Here is a 15954-nt window from a genome sequence, read left to right as displayed (position 1 = left end):
TTTCATTTTACCTCATTTTAAAAAAACATTCAAGTTTAAAATGTTGTAAATGTTATCCAATATAAAGACAAAAACTGAAACTGTAAACATCAGTTTCATAGGATATACAGCTTGGACTGTTCTATTTCTCAGTTGCAGCACTTGTGACGTTGTAGCCTTGTGCCTTAACTCTTCCAGATACAAAACACTTGTAGATGTCAAAAAAAAAACCAGTGAGGAGATTTTTAAAACATAGAGGAAGTACTGTGAGCATGGAGTGAGACTGCTGCCATGTGCCTTTCCTTATGTTAAACCACGTTAGCTCTGATTGGCCCGACCCCTTCTTGGCTTTGACTGATATTTTCAAATTTTACGTTGGTGTCTTTGTTTGGAGGTCTTACCATAATGCAGAAACAACTTTCACATCCTGTTTTTGAATAAAATATTTAAACATTTGACGTGTGGTACTGATTAAATCTGACAGATGGTGTAAGGACATAACACACGGTAAAGTGTTTACTGCCTAATTGGTTCTTTACCGTAATATATGGGGTTATTTAACAGCTTTAAAAAATGTCAGACGTTTAAGTAAATGAGACGCATCCTTTTTAAAACACTTTATTAACACACATTTTAAGCAGTACACTCATTCTTTTTTGTACAAAATATTTTAAAAACAAATGTTTTCACAAATATTAAAAAGACAAGAAATTGTCTAAGAGCAAATGCATAAAAAAATTATGAAAAATGTAACTATTTCTTAAAACTTAGAGGTCAAATATTGTGTAAAATACATGTTATGTTTTTCTAACACTAAAATATGGCCCTGGCCTGATGACGAAAGCCCCCTGTTATGAGAAAAGTCCATCCACCACTTTTCACGTGTCTTCAAACAGGCTGTTTGGAGATTTTCTCTAAATGACACCACAAAAGGCAGTAACCCCGCCCCCAGGTGGGTGACACTACCGCAGCTAGGTGTTTGTTCTGCCCTCTAAATCTACCTTCTCACAAAAAACAAATGGGCAGGGTGCAAGAAAGCCCAAGCCAGTCGAGCCCTTCCAGAGGGGGGTTATCTGACACAGATGACTGCATTTAAAGTGGGCATCAGGATCAGAATGGATTTTTTTTTATCAAGAAACCTAAAAGATGTGTTTTGGGGGCCTCTTCAGATTTATTTAAAATGTTGAAAAGGAGGATAATGTGTGACCTTTAAACTCTCAACAGTCAAGTTTGATTTATATAAAAAGCTTTTTTTCAACCCAGAAAAGCATTTAAAACCTGAAAGTCATGTTTTACAAACACTTGTTTGACCATTTATTGTTTCCTACAATTTAGCTTCTGCCATTATGGTGCCTTTGTAACCCTTTGTCTGAGTTAGGTCCTCTTTGTTGCGGGCGACTCTCCTGCAGTGGAAGAAGATGTATGCAGGATGGAGAAACACCAGCAGAGTGAGAAGGATCAGCGTAATGTCCACCTGTAACAGATCACAACAAGGTATTTGTGTAGTCACTTAATAGATCTCCTTCCTGACTGATTTACTGTTTAATGTGAACAGACAGTAGAAACTAACCGTTACAGTGGCACCAATTTAACCAGTCACTGTGTCTTGAACTGTATTCATATTTTTTTCTCCATCAGGAAAGGATATTCACTTTCTGGCCCTTTTTTTATAAAACTACTTAAAAATTCTTCAAACTTACAAAAAAGGGGTCGCCACCAAGAGCTCCTTTGACAAGGGCAAAACAGGGGTACTGCAGCAGGGAGAAAATAGCAGACATGGACATCACCATGCCATACAGCTTTCCAAAGTGAGCTGCTGGAAAACTGAAGGAGATGAGAAGAGAATTAGTTAAAGGTGCCTTAAGACTTGATGTCCATCAATCTTGTTAAAGAGGAAATGCTACAAAAGCAAGGCAGATATTTTACATTTTATTCAGTGTATCCTTTAATTATAATGTGTTAATGGACAAAGTAACTAGGATGTCCAGTTAGTAAAGGATGTCTTGCCTTAACCTTTTGTTTATGAGGGTTTTGAAATCAGTAATATCCCTCTGGTTAACTGGCTGCTAGCTGTCTTGTTGGGAACCCAAGCTCTTGAGAAAACTCAGCTTTTGTGTCTATTTAACACATAATAAACCAAATGTATATCATGCTCCATAGAAAATTATTCCACTTAAAACTACCATAACAACATAACTTAACTACAAATTGCTTGGGAAATTATTTACTGTACAATAAATAAGTGCAGTGCAGTGAAGGTAGTTCTCTGATAGGCTTGCACAGTCTGACTTCTTATTGCAAGCGGTGGAGTCTCCCCCTGCTGGCTATTTTAAAACCAACAGGCTAATTCATTTTCTAATCTCCATTCTATGAGGCAGACTACCTGATACATTTTATGATATTTTACACTGCAGAGTCCGTGTCCTTGATGTTCTCAGACTTGCTCTAAACATGATTGGTGACAATATCAGGGCGATTTTTCAGACATTAGGGAGAAAGCTCACTCTAAAGGTAAAGAATGGTGAAGTTCAATTTCATCAAAACAGAGTGAGCAGTACATCTTCTGACAATGACCATTTTTTAAGACATGATAATGGCTCCTTAAAGTTACAGCTACAGATGCATGCTGCAGGGAATGTCAACTATAAAATTAATATTTATTGAATGTTTTTGTCAGTCTTGCGTGTGTAACTACTCACGCAATGCTAATGAAGGCTGCAGTTCCCCCATAGAGGAAGGAGCGATTGAGTACTTGCAGAACAAAGGTTAGGTACTGCAGGGGGAGGGAAGGAATAGAGGCACACACTGAGAACAGCAGGCACTGCAGGCAGGTAAGGAACAGAGACAGAATGGAGGAGCGCAGGTCCGCCTCCTGCTCCGTTTCTCCTACAGCATGGGAAAATAGTTTTAATGGATTGTTGCAAGTCGCTTTGTCACACACACACACAAAGTTCAAACACTAGTCACTGATTTACCAGGAGCCAGAGGCTTCCCCTTGTGTCTGTCCAGGATGAGTCCGTTCCAGGGGGCACACAGCACCCCACACAGCTGGGTCATGGCAAAAGCATTAGTGTACTGACTCACTGAGAGAGATATCATGATAGCAACAGTGAGAAACAAAGAGAGAAAAAAAGGATTTGAGGTTGGATTGTGATGATTGGAAGAGAAGAATAGAAATGTCAGTGAGATAACAAAAAAAATGTACTGCACACGCCAGTCAGTTAGTATGTAGGACAAAAAGTCAATAACTTTTTTTAATGAGTTACCCAGGTCAGGGTCATTGTTTGCCAGCCGGATGAGCCTGGGGTTGAGTGTGCCAATGAAGAGGTAATGTCTCAGCTGCATTACAGACAACCACATCAGGTGCAACATGAAGAACCGGGACAGCAAGCAGCTCCGAAAACTTGCCACTGAAACAGGCAGAAAATTGTATGACTATATTTGAAAGTGTGGTTACCTGCATCAGCTAGCTAGCTATTAGTCCAATAGTTTACATGTGTGTCTATGGAAGCCTACATTAGACTGGATAGCCTCTGTGTGGAGTCTTAGAATAAGTATATTGTGTATATAAATGAGCAAACTGCTATAATCTGGTACGAAGCATCTTTTCTCTACGAGATTAATGTTATTGTTGTACATGGTCCCTGACAACTACATTTATAAACTAAACGAACTACAATCAATCATATTACAGTTGCAGTTCGTCATCATACCCTCGTGAATAAAAAGGGTGTAAAGGAAGAGAACAACAAAGGACAATAAAAACAGACAGAACTAAACGAAGCAAAACTGCATTTGCTTTTATAAAGTACCAAACAATACAGTGAACAACAGTTAGTCTTCTGTCTCCTTGATTTAGGCCACTATATATAAATGCATGGTGCAGGTACATACTGTACATGCAAAATTAAACATGTTTGTATAAACAGGATAATACTTTAGTATTGTTCTTGATTAATAAAACAAAACGTAACGTTCCCCCCCCCCCCCCCCATTTAGCTCATTTACTTATTAAGGCTGTTGATATTCAGGGGGCAGGAGAGAGAAGGGCTTCTTTTCCACTTTGACAATGTTGTACTAAAATACACAACTTAATAAACATGTTCCACATATTTCTCTTGAAAAAGGACATCTGCTCAGGGCCCTTATTATGATCTGAAAGAATCATTTTTCGACCTGAGCCAGCTGTTTCACCCCCTGGAAGTTATTCCAGTAATCAGAAGGCTAAATTGAAGATTAAGCACATCTTCCCATTATACTAAAGCAAATGCATCTTTTCCCGTCCGTGTGTCTAAGAACCTTAGACTGGATACTAACTGCACACTGCTTATTTACATAGTCCTTTTCTGTTTTGAGAAACAGTTTTTTTTTTTAACCCTTTAACTCAAACAGTGAACAGGGTTTATAGACTAGGAAAACTGCTTCACATGAACCTGCAGACCTTTAACAATTCTTTTCTGTATCTGAATCCCTTTGTACACACAATGTATTGTATGAAACCTATTGTTAACGTGACATATGGCATAAAGAGGGGGCCGGTTGGTCTACATGCCCCATGTACAGAGGCTGTTGTCCCCAAAGCGGGCGGACAAGGTTCAAATCCAACCCCTGCTTCCTTTCCCGAATTTTGTTTCCCACTATCTTTCCAAATCTATCCCTTATCCTCTCTAATGTAGGCACACAAGTCCAAACATCAATCCTTTAAAAGGCTGCTTTATTTTTGAAATCGGTCTGTGTGTATTCATTTTTTTGAGAGAGTTTTATTGAATATACATGTTTCAACTCCTGAGGTGTGAAATCAATGGCAAAAATAGAAAAACTAGTACCTTGTGCATCTGTCCCATCCTCAGTTACTGTGGACATGTAGTCTTTCTCGCTGAACTCCTGTGAACCTGTAATGGCCCCCTCCTGTACTCTCTCAGACTGTTCTTCATTGGAGATGTCGTCCTTTCCGCAATCCAATCTGAAGAGTAGGGAAAGAGAATGTCTGTCTTTTTCTAATGCTTGGAGATGATCTTCAACTAACTCTGAAGCTGCTTAATAGACAAGTAAATGTTCTCACCCGTAGGTGTAGTCTTGTGGCACAGTGTAAGGGATGTGGGTTCTTGGCATCAGCACAAAGGTTCTCACCAGGTGTATGACGCTGCAGAAGGACAGAACAAGGAAGGAGGCACGAAGAGAAACTTCATGTTCGTACATAACCTGGAAAGCAGAGCAAGAACACTTGATTAAACAAGCGCAAATTACATAATACCAATTTGTTAAAGCTGATGATCCTCTTGTTTTTATCTCTAGTAGAAGTACTCATGTAATGTATGTTCAGAAAGAATAAATCATCACAAATGTATTCCCAATTCACGTAAAATTCAAAGTTACAGGTGCAATATGTAGTTTTGGTAGAGAAAATGTGGAAGTTGGCAAAGTGTACAGATTATGTGGTGTATGTTCATAACTCCAAGCTGTCCTCGAAAGAAGCACTCAATTCAATTTAATGAAAACAAAACTTTATTTGGAGAATTCAAATTGTTTGGAGATAAAATGCTAGGTGAGACGTTATGATGGACTGTGAAAAGGTAACTCTCCTGGTCGCTTTTTACCTCCAAACTGTGTTCCAGGGACCTGTTTCTTTTTTGAATAACCCCCTCAGTCCAGAAAATATAGTACAGAATTTTTTCACTTCGCCAACTTTTAAATGTCACAACCAAATCTACCTAGTGCACCCTTAAAGTGGATTTGATGATAAAAGATCAAGATTTTCTTCTTATGCTGTTAAGAAGAAAAAAAAACTGATCTGAAGTCTGCAAGTGTAACTTTGCTGCTTATTGTTTTTGTTCAGCCTCTATGGAGCAAGCTGTCTCACATTTAGATGTGATCAATGATTAAGTGCATTTTACAATCCTGCACTGTGAATGCCCTGAAGAGCCATTATTGTGTTCTGAAAATTACCCTTCCAGTAAATGATTTTAAGATGCTGCCACGATGTAAAATGATAATACAGTGAGTGAGAATGGTGTAGTTGTTCACCTTGATGAGGAGAAATACAGCAGAAGAAGAGTCAAAGGCACCATTGTAGAGCGTAATGATGGTGGAGCGATGGGCAGGGAACAGGTTCCCTATCTTCCAAACACACAAAAGAACAAATAAAATGATTTTGGCTCTCTGGAGAGTTTAACTAATGTTAAACACAACTTATTTTAGATATGGAGACTATGTATGTGCTCAGATATAGTTGCATAGTAAAATACAGGATTTACCTGCATGTTAGTAAGAAGGAAGAGAACTCCTCCAACTGCGATGCAGGACAGCGCCGGAAAAAGCATGTTGGAAAATGCTGTAACAATAATAGATGGAGTTTACAGCCCTTCTGTTTAAAAAAATTAAAATTAAAATCCTTGACAAATACATAACTGAACAAAGTGTAACACTGCAGAAATGTAAAATGTTACATTAAGAATAATAAACCAGTGAAAAAAGAGATGACGTGGAGATGCATTCAGAGCTTCTTATTCCATCTTTTTAGTTATGTTGAGTTTAATGCAGATCTTGTGCGGTTTCCATGGTATATCATAAACATGTATAGCATGTGGATTGTTGACTTGTATTGTTTTTTTATTGGGTAATACTAGAGTGAAGGAAGCAAAATGTATGCAGCATGTTGAGTCCAAGAGAAGTTCCTCTAATGGGTATGGTATGGTATCATACGGTATGGTTTGGGATAGTGTGGTATGGTATAGTTTGGTATGGCATGGTAAAGTACTTGATCGTATGGTATGCTGTGGTGTTGTATGGTATGCTGTGGTATGGTATGCTGTGGTGTTGTATGGTATGCTGTGGTATGGTATGCTGTGGTGTTGTATGGTATGCTGTGGTATGGTATGCTGTGGTATGGTACTGTATGGTATGCTGTGGTGTGGTATGGTTTTGTATGGTATGCTGTTGTGTGGTATGGTTTTGTATGGTATGCTGTTGTGTGGTATGCTGTTGTATGGTATGCTGTGGTGTGGTATGGTTTTGTATGGTATGCTGTGGTATGGTTTGTATGGTATGCTGTTGCGTGGTATGGTTTGTATGGTATGCTGTGGTGTGGTATGGTTTTGTATGGTATGCTGTGGTGTGGTATGGTTTTGTATGGTATGCTGTGGTGTGGTATGGTTTTGTATGGTATGCTGTTGTGTGGTATGCTGTTGTGTGGTATGCTGTGGTGTGGTATTGTTTTGTATGGTATGCTGTGGTGTGGTATTGTTTTGTATGGTATGCTGTGGTGTGGTTTGTATGGTATGCTGTGGTGTGGTATGGTTTTGTATGGTATGCTGTGGTATGGTTTTGTATGGTATGCTGTGGTGTGGTATGGTATGCTGTGGTGTTGTATGGTATGTTGTGTGGTATGGTATTATACGAAATGGGATTTATAGTAGGGTATGGTACAGTTTGGTATGGCATGGTAAAGTACTTGATTGTATGGTATGGTATGCTGTGGTGTGGTGTTGTGTGTTATTGTATGGTATGCTGTTGTATGTTATGGTATGCTGTTGTGTGGTATCGTATCGTACCGTACCGTACGATGTGGGATGGAATAGTATAGTTTGGTATGGCATGGTATTGTATTAATATATAGAGAAACACATTTATTTTCTCTAAAACAAAATATATTTAAATGAATTGCTAGAAACTGGAACTTGAGTACATTTTTGTGTGGATGCACCTACCAGCAGTTGAAAAGGCCACAAGTAGGGTTCCACTTGTGTGCAAAGATCTGAAGAGAGAAATTTGACTGAATGTAAATCCACATCGTTAAACACATAAGCAAATACAAAGGTCTTTTTTTACACTTCACCTATTAAATTATTTAAGGGCAACATTTTTACCATGAAGCCATATTTGGAGCAATGTTTGTATGAGGAAATAGTTCAGCTGAAATAGCGATGATTTATTAGTAATTTTGGACATTTCTTTTTCTTTTTTTTTAATTTGGGATTTGTTTATCCCAAATTTGTTATATCTTTAAAAACATATTGTCTCAGTTTGGGTGTTTTCATCCAAGGATTCTTTATCTTGATACTCTGGATAACAATATCTAAAGATATGCATCCACTTATGTCATAAGAAGTAAATAAGTAAGCCAACGTGTAAATGTACAACGCTTAAACTCAAATCAACAGTCCTTACTGTCTGTGGACAGAGCAGCTCTTGAAAGGGCCATTAACCTCATCAAGCAAAGAGTTGTGAAACAATACTGCAGGCATGTGTTCTCAGTGAAATGTAACTTTTATGGGGAAAAAAGTCTGGGGTCAAAGAGGTTGTGACAAACTGTATCTATGTCTGAACGGTCTGAACTAGGCTTGTCAGGTCTGGTCCTTATTTACTTGAGAAAGATTCAGGGTTTTGAACAACAAAAACATGGTGTTCTTGTAAGGTATAGGGTTATATGAAGTTGGCTTTTGCTTGACTGTAATCACTCAATCGCCATTAGACACTCCCTGCTGTTATCTCTTCAAACACTACTGGTCCCCCTCTACCCTGACTGTAAACTGAACTGAGGAGCAAACTGAATCATACGTTTGAGTTCATGGATCTTGTGTGTGCGTATAATCCATTGAACAGTGATTTTTTTTTTTCACACTGAAAATACAACAAATTTTAATAGAACGTACAAACCTGTTTTGTTCATGAACACAAGAACATTTTGAACCATGGGATGTTTCATCCACTATCAAAGTTAACTTACATTCCCAACAGCCTGGTTACTGTGGTGCCGAATCGATCGAACAGGTAACCAGTGATTAGATTAATGAAGTTGTTGAGGAATGATGCGATGGTGAAGATCAGAGAAAACTGCTCATCCTGTCTACTGCAGTCTGTAATGAGAAGAGACAAAGACACATGGTGGGCTATTGAGCAAACCAGTAGTGGGCAAAGCAACGAGTCTGTTGAAAACAGGATCAGTATTTGAGTTGGATCCACTAATCTAACTTGAATAGGACGATAATGTTGCTCTTTGCTGGGTGGTAACGTAGAAATATATTTGCCAAGGCAAAATTTCTGATGGAGGTTATTGTCAGTAGGTGATTTGTCCATTTTTAACAGGGGCTATGACCAAATAGAAGATAAAGAAGTCAGTTTAAGGATAAATTAAACATCATCACTGAGGCGAGCAGTCAAAACCCAACTAGTCAATCACAACTTAGAATAAAAAAGTACAGTTAAATAGAGCCAGCTGGTTTCAACAAGCAGTCCATTGTTTAGTTGGCAATAGTTACCATAGACTGTCTAAGTAGGTAGTGACCATATGCTCAACAAGCGAGATGACCCTGAGATGGTCATCATTTGGTTTGGAGTTTTTCTGCCTTAGAGTGAGCACAAACATACCCATGCAGCTTTCATGGACAGTAAGATTTCTTTTTGTGCGTGCTTCCAATACCCTTTAAAGCTATCTTACCTGTACTGTTGGTGCCTGGGCCGCTGACACACAGATCACTGAAGTAGCCATCCTTCTTCAACACAAACACCAGAGAGGCAAATCCAAACACCAGACCGGCAAAGCACAGGCACTCCAGCATCCCTGTGACCAGAGTTAGCCTGTAGCGCAGCCTGGTACCAGCTCCGCACCGCGGCATGCTGCGATCTCCTTCTCGCCTGTTGTCTCAGAGAAAGGGATTGTCTTTCTTTCTCTTTTTTTTTTCTCTTCCTCTAGCCTATGTCCTCTTTACGCAGGACAGAAAAGGACTTTGCTGGATTCAAGTTTCTATAATGCAGAAGAACAACAGAACAGTTGTCAGCCCAAACAAGACAATATGGAGCGTATTGCTTTGTGTCTTTGCAACAGATAATCCAGGAAGTATTAGTCAAGTAGTTTGAATAGATAAGCACATTTTCTAACAGATTTATTAACAGCATTTGTAATGTGTTTAAAACAATGAAGGGTGACAAAAGGTGAAGATTGTACAATGTGTGGTGATTATGCTGAGCAAGTCCTCAGTATTTGATATGAATAATGGGGTATTGCCATTAAACGGTATAGAACAAGCAGTTACTTTCCTCTATATATAGTCCTATACTGCTGTGCTTGAGGGTACATTGTCCAGTTTACACTGTGGGGTGCCACACTGCAGCTGCAGAATGTGGCTCATGTATATTGACACTATCAGTGTCCACAAAGCCTTGGAAGAGAAACTGAACTGGCTCTGCTCAGACTGATCATTTCAAAATTGATATCCAGAATAAAAGTGAAAGTCATACACAGAACTATTGAATATCTGCTTAGATTAGAGCGATCTCTCTGGCATAAACATCTGAAGCTGCTCCAACAACACACATGCACTTAACAGCAGCTGGGGCAAAAAATCAATACTGTACAGTTCTCAGGGAAAACGACTTTTAGCCTTAATTTATCAATTTGACAGTGTTGTCTTTTTTGCAGTCGGATTTGAGGTACAACTTAATTTCTTATAAATACACAATATCTCTATCATTTAAACTATACAGTAGGCCAAGGGAGCTTTCATCAAACTGCTAAATTATTCTTTAGATAACAACATAAAAAATAGTAAAGACTTCAGCAGGTTTGAAATAACGGACTGTAACTGCAGTTAGAAGTTACAGTCCATTGCAAATTTGATAAATTATATAGTATATTTACTATATTATATATATTATATTTCCACTTTAAATTACACCTAGCCTACAGAGGGTGGAGGGGTGGGTGGTCTTTATCTCTTGTCTGTTTTGAACATGCGGACAGAGTGGAGGTTATCGCCAGACTTTACTCACTGTAATCCAGATTAGATCCTGTAATCTTTGCACATTGACACATGGCAAAATGTTGACACGAAACCGCCAAAATTACACAATTATAAAGTGGACATATCGTTTCTTGTATTTTGTCATTGAACACAACAGCATTTGGCATTTTTATGTCTAGTAAATATGAGTAGGAAGGATACATGCTATCTATTTTTCTGTTGCAGCAGTTCACGAGTAAAGAAATAATCGCATAATTCCTTTTAAGACTTGATGTGCAAAATACATGTGAAGTGTCTTACCTTGAAAGTTGATCCAAACATCCATTACAGATGTGAACTCCACAGGACTGAGTTGCGCCTTGCACAAAGCGAGCCGCAGTTTGTTTGTTTTCTGTGCAGAGATGCGCCTCTCAGCCCGTCTGTCACAGAGTCAGCTGTAACTGCAACAGGTGCACACGGGGCGGGAAACTTTCTAACTCTTTCTAAACAGTTGTAATAGCCTACTACTTAACAGTTTGATTAAGAATTGTTGGTGAATCCTACAGATTTACAATCACATAGCTCGCGTTTTAATGAAATAAGGATAACTCAATTTATATAATTAAGAAATGCAACATAAACTCATCAATGACACCAAACTGACTTGGTGGTACCTGCAGTATAATATTTAAAGGATTTTGAGAGTCCATTATGGAAAAAATATCTACACATTGATAGATGAAGCAAGGTTTTTCACAACCACTGATTTTTATTTTATTTGAAACTTAACCCATTCGTGTTAGTTTATACAACACTTGATGCATATGGTGTGTTTTTTCTGTCCATCTTGGGTTCACACACTTCACAGCGCTTCTTTTTTGTTGCTGCATGGTGAAATAGCACAATGAAAGGATCAGGAATTTTAAAAGCTGGGGTTCTTTGAACTTGTTATCTTCTCAGGCTTTAGGCTGATGCTCAATCTAATCTCATCCTCTTCTTCAAAGTCACTGTCAAACTTTTTTAACACCATGTTCAATGTGTGGTCATTGAAAATGTGTATTCTGATATATGGTATCCACAAAAAATAAGCCAAGGACAATATATCTGAGTTTGAAAAAAATAATTTATCATAGCATTTTTCTTTTAATGAAATGAAAACGGGTCCCACAGACCACCATACACCATACAAGGGTTAATTGAAAATTAAGTTACTCATCTCTGAATATTTTTTTTAACTCAAATCCTGTCAGTGGTTTGACTGTGTCATGCAAACTGCATGGTTTTTTAGCAGTGCAATCTTAATGCTTGTATGTAAGACATGCTACAGTGGATACTGCACCAAGCTGCACCACTAGAATTTTAAATCCCCCAGGGTAAAAAAATAAATATGACAAAAAGAGCATTTAAAAAAATAAATAAATAAAATAAATGGGTGTTCAACTTGATTAATTCTTTTCAAATGCAAAAGGTAAATACACAGCGGAAATGTAGCCCCCCCAGAAAACATTGTTGCAAAGCTCTTCTCATTTACTGTCATGTTTCATATTGTGTGAAGTTTATAAACATGGTATTAAATCAAAACAGTTTGAGCTGCAGCAAGCATGTGTTTTTTAAAGATATTTTTTGTCTCTTTTTGCCTTAATTAGCCAGGACAGACGAAGAGAGACAGAAAATGATGGGGGGAGGGGGGAATGGAGGACGACACGCAGCAAAGGATCGAGGCCGGACCCGAAACATGGCCGCTGCGCTCAGGGCCATCGCCTTCACACACGGAGCTTGACCCACAACCGCCAGGCCATCAGAGCCCAAGTAAGCATGTTTTTAAGAGAAATGTCGACGAAGTGTTTATAGTAATAATACATTTTATTTGTAGAGAACTTTACATTAGAGAATCTCAAAGTGCTACAGAGTTTAAAAGAATTAAAGAGTTTAAAGTTTACCATCAAACACCAGAAAACAAAGTATTCTGACTGAGGAAGAAAACTTAACAAGCAAGATAAAAACTTTACAGTTTTATTTGCAGAACAGAAGAAGAGCTTCATATTGGAACTTTTGTTGCTTTGAGGGAATCTTTTGCTCCCTCGGGGTCAAAAACCCGAGCAATGCAGCTTTTGTTGAACAGAAGCGTTGACATTTTTAAAAGGGGGCTCGGTGCTACCCTCCTTTCTGTGTCCTCAGAGTGAAACATGCCGCTGATACCGATTTAAAACTGTAACTTCCAGTGTTCACATGTCGTGAGTCTTCATGTGTGAGCTGAGGTGAGCACGACGAGAGAATGTGCGGCCACAGACCTGGCATGTAAACGGCTTGACGCCCATATGCAACATCTCATGGCGCTTCAGGTGGCTCCGTCTGATAAAAGTCATCCCACACTGACCACAGACCTGGGTTCTCTCCCCGGTGTGTGTCAGCCTGTGGCTTTTCATCATACTCAGGAAAGGGAAACCCTTCCCACAGTAGTCACACTTGAAACGCCCAGGTGTCCGATATTGAACAGTCCGTCTCTTCTCAAACTGATGGCTGGATGTTTCTCCGTCTGCAGCATGCTGCCCATTTAAGGATAAATCTGCCATATTATACGTTCCTAGCATGTGCTGGTCTTCTTCTGGTTGTAAACTAGTCAAGCATGTTGGTGTTTGGGTGTCAAGAAGGGTGCAGCCCAATGCTCCAGATTCAGTGTACATTTGACACAGAATCCCTTGCTGGAGGTTGAATCCCAGATTAGCATCCTCACCCTGAGTCTGTAGGTCTGGACTCTCTACTTCTCTTTTAACATGAAATCCCAGATCAGTGAACTGTGCTCCACTTGGTGATAAACTTAACCTGCACTCCATTTCCAAAGACGGGTTGTAGTCTGTGTGTAGATCTTGGCTGGCTTCTGAAGGTTCGGTGCAGGTCGGTGAGCTTTGTCTAGCTGCATGTGCACGACGCTCCCCAACCTGAGAACAGCCAGTACGTTGTAGAGGAGGCGCCACTAGAAAGAACAGCATAAGGATATCAGAGTCATTTTAAAGATCATTACTTAATGTGAAATTGTATTTTTGGCTAAAACATTGTACGCTTACGTCTCAGGTTTGGTTGTCCTTCAGGAACTTCCTCACATTTAACAGTAAGGGGTTTCAACTTGCAGTCTACAGAACTTAAAGTTCTCTGTGGCACAAAAGAAAACAGTAAATCATGATTTCTTTCCTTTATTTACATCCTTGTGTTTCAATACACAGACACATCTGGTAGATGGTAAATTGATTTGAGCTTGTATAGCACTTTTCTAGTCTTCTTCAAAGCACTTTCACACCAAAGGTCAAGAGAACATTCATCGCCACAGAAGAAGCAGTGGAAGCAACATGGAGTTGAGTGTCTTGCCCATTAACACAGGAGCTGGGGATCAAACCCCCGAGCTTTCAGTTAGACACCACGACTCTACCAACTGAGCTACAGCCACCCCAAATAACAATAACCACCCGGTCAGACTGGAAAAGGCAACTTTGGGCAAAATCCTTTGAGCTTCCTTTTTACAAGGCCTGACAAAAGCATTTACTTAAACATTCCTTAAATCATTATTATGGTATTTTAAGCAACAAACAAAGTGACTGTTATTTTTCTTTTCTTTTCTCATAGCATTTTTTTTATCATGATGTCTGTTGAGATGTAAAGAACAATTCAAAAATTAAAACAATATGTGCTTTTGGCTAAACAACATAAACAAAGCATTTGTTACAAAAATCTATGTCAATGTATCAAATACTGCCAACATAATCCATGGTATATTCCTCTTAAAGGTGTAAAAGTAACACTTAATGGAGTATGAACATAAACATCTTGAGTGATGAAAGTGAAGAGCCTCACCTCCTCCTGCTCCTCTGCTGTTTCTTTACTGTTCCTCTGATCTGCCTGCAGCTGTGGTCCACTGTTTCCTGCAATGAAGCAAACAGGCGCTCAGCAACGCATAAGCAACAAGTGAAACTTGTCTTGAGAAAAACAAAACAAGAAAAATTAAAAAAAATCAGACAAAGAGTTATGATGACGCTGTAACAGCATAATCTTACCATAAAGAAAAAAAACATGAAAAGCCTAATGACTCTGTATAATGTCATTAAATGTTGAGTTTGCTGAAGGAGTGGATTAATCTAGGTATGTGGGGGATACCCAGGGAGCAGCAGCAGCTCCTGAAGTCAAGTCATTGGAAGTCCGAAGAATTTGAAACAAGGGTTAGATTCTTTTATTTATTTTATTTTTTGAAGAAAAATATATATATAAGAAATTATATGACAATTCAAACATTAAGGTAAATTAACTAACAGAGGAAAAATAACAATGTATTACATGTATGTTATGAATTGACTGATCCACATTTTTATCATGATAATATTTTCAGTCTTCCATCCAACCTTCTATGCAAGGTCCTTCTATCCATTTCATTTACAAGATCCTCTCATTTTTTTGTGAATTAAGTCACCTTATACCAACTCTTTATTTGCTCATTGCTTACAACATAATCAAAAAGACATAAGACAAAAATAACAAACAGACATTACATTTTATTCTTTAAACATCAAAGAAGAGTTTGGTTTGATTAATAACTTTATTTTAAACTATTTTAGTGAATCCCTGCTCCCTTATTGGTCGCCTCTCCACCCTCAGCATCTCTACTCCCCGCCTCCATCACCCTGATGTTCGGACATGTGTGCTGCTGTTTGATATCTGTGCTTTATGTCACCTTACCGTCCGGTGAGTCCAGCATGAAGCCGTTTACAGATCGATGCTGCTTCAGTTTCTCTCTTAAGGTGCAGTTGTCTTGTTTCTGCAGGCTCAGCTCGGACCCGAGGATGGCGCAGTATTCACACATTAACTGGTTGATCTCTGTCACGGCAGATAAGACCAGTTTCTCCATGATGGAGGACAACTGAGACTGAAACGTACACATCTCCTCCATGACTGCTACACTCAGCCTTTTAACAAGGGACTATTTAAGGGTGTTTTATTTCAGGCTCCAGCTGAGAGAAGAGGTCCACTGGATATAAACAACCTCCTTTCTTCTTCTTCTTCTTCGCCTGTAGTTCATTTTTCTTCTTTGTGTTTTTTTTTGCCGATGCAATCCCAATTTAAAGATGCACATCGCCACCTACTGTACCGGAGTAACACATAAGGCATGCCTGTGTGTGTGTGTGTGTGTGTGTGTGTGTGTGTGTGTGTGTGTGTGTGTGTGTGTGTGTGTGTGTGTGTGTGTGTGTGTGTGTGTGTGTGTGTGTGTGTGTGT

General features: G+C 38.9%; 2 protein-coding genes across 3 annotated transcripts; both read right to left on the bottom strand.

Moving 5' to 3' along the window:
- Nucleotides 1-581: 581 nt before the first annotated feature.
- LOC306819695 (equilibrative nucleobase transporter 1-like) lies at nt 582-11107 on the bottom strand. Of its 2 annotated transcripts, XM_079337149.1 has the most exons (13): nt 11019-11107; nt 9416-9721; nt 8705-8834; nt 7686-7732; nt 6234-6310; nt 6004-6096; nt 5042-5181; nt 4806-4942; nt 3246-3389; nt 2955-3062; nt 2679-2865; nt 1680-1803; nt 582-1453 (listed from the first exon to the last, which is right to left on the bottom strand). In XM_079337149.1, exons 2-13 carry the CDS (start codon nt 9591-9593, stop codon nt 1304-1306), a joined length of 1515 nt encoding a protein of 504 aa, XP_079193275.1. In that variant the 5' UTR covers nt 9594-9721; nt 11019-11107; the 3' UTR covers nt 582-1303. The 2 variants fall into 2 exon arrangements, with proteins under 2 accessions (XP_079193275.1, XP_079193274.1); XM_079337148.1 differs by having other exon boundaries at nt 2955-3389.
- Nucleotides 11108-12333: 1226 nt separating this feature from the next.
- On the bottom strand, nt 12334-15912 carry LOC306819700 (uncharacterized protein). The gene is made up of 4 exons (XM_079337158.1): nt 15420-15912; nt 14544-14611; nt 13763-13847; nt 12334-13671 (listed from the first exon to the last, which is right to left on the bottom strand). Exons 1-4 carry the CDS (start codon nt 15628-15630, stop codon nt 12923-12925), a joined length of 1113 nt encoding a protein of 370 aa, XP_079193284.1. The 5' UTR covers nt 15631-15912; the 3' UTR covers nt 12334-12922.
- Nucleotides 15913-15954: the final 42 nt, after the last annotated feature.

The sequence above is a fragment of the Symphodus melops genome (genome assembly GCF_947650265.1).
Source record: "Symphodus melops genome assembly, chromosome: 2".
Classification (NCBI taxonomy): Eukaryota; Metazoa; Chordata; class Actinopteri; order Labriformes; family Labridae; genus Symphodus; species Symphodus melops.
Note: the sequence above shows the minus strand (reverse complement) of the source record. Positions and strands in the feature narration are given on the sequence as shown.

What these genes read in the sequence shown, in the direction of transcription:
- LOC306819700 (XM_079337158.1), bottom strand. Translation starts at nt 15,630, where the DNA reads ATGGAGGAGATGTGTACGTTTCAGTCTCAGTTGTCCTCCATCATGGAG. An exon ending in CATGCTGGACTCACCGGACG is followed by an intron (nt 14,612 to 15,419) that starts GTAAGGTGACAT and finishes GCTTCATTGCAG; the next exon opens with GAAACAGTGGACCACAGCTG. An exon ending in AGGACAACCAAACCTGAGAC is followed by an intron (nt 13,672 to 13,762) that starts GTAAGCGTACAA and finishes TGTTCTTTCTAG; the next exon opens with TGGCGCCTCCTCTACAACGT.
- LOC306819695 (XM_079337148.1), bottom strand. Translation starts at nt 9,593, where the DNA reads ATGCCGCGGTGCGGAGCTGGTACCAGGCTGCGCTACAGGCTAACTCTG. An exon ending in TCCTTCTTACTAACATGCAG is followed by an intron (nt 6,097 to 6,233) that starts GTAAATCCTGTA and finishes TGTGTTTGGAAG; the next exon opens with ATAGGGAACCTGTTCCCTGC. An exon ending in CTGTATTTCTCCTCATCAAG is followed by an intron (nt 5,182 to 6,003) that starts GTGAACAACTAC and finishes TCTGCTTTCCAG; the next exon opens with GTTATGTACGAACATGAAGT.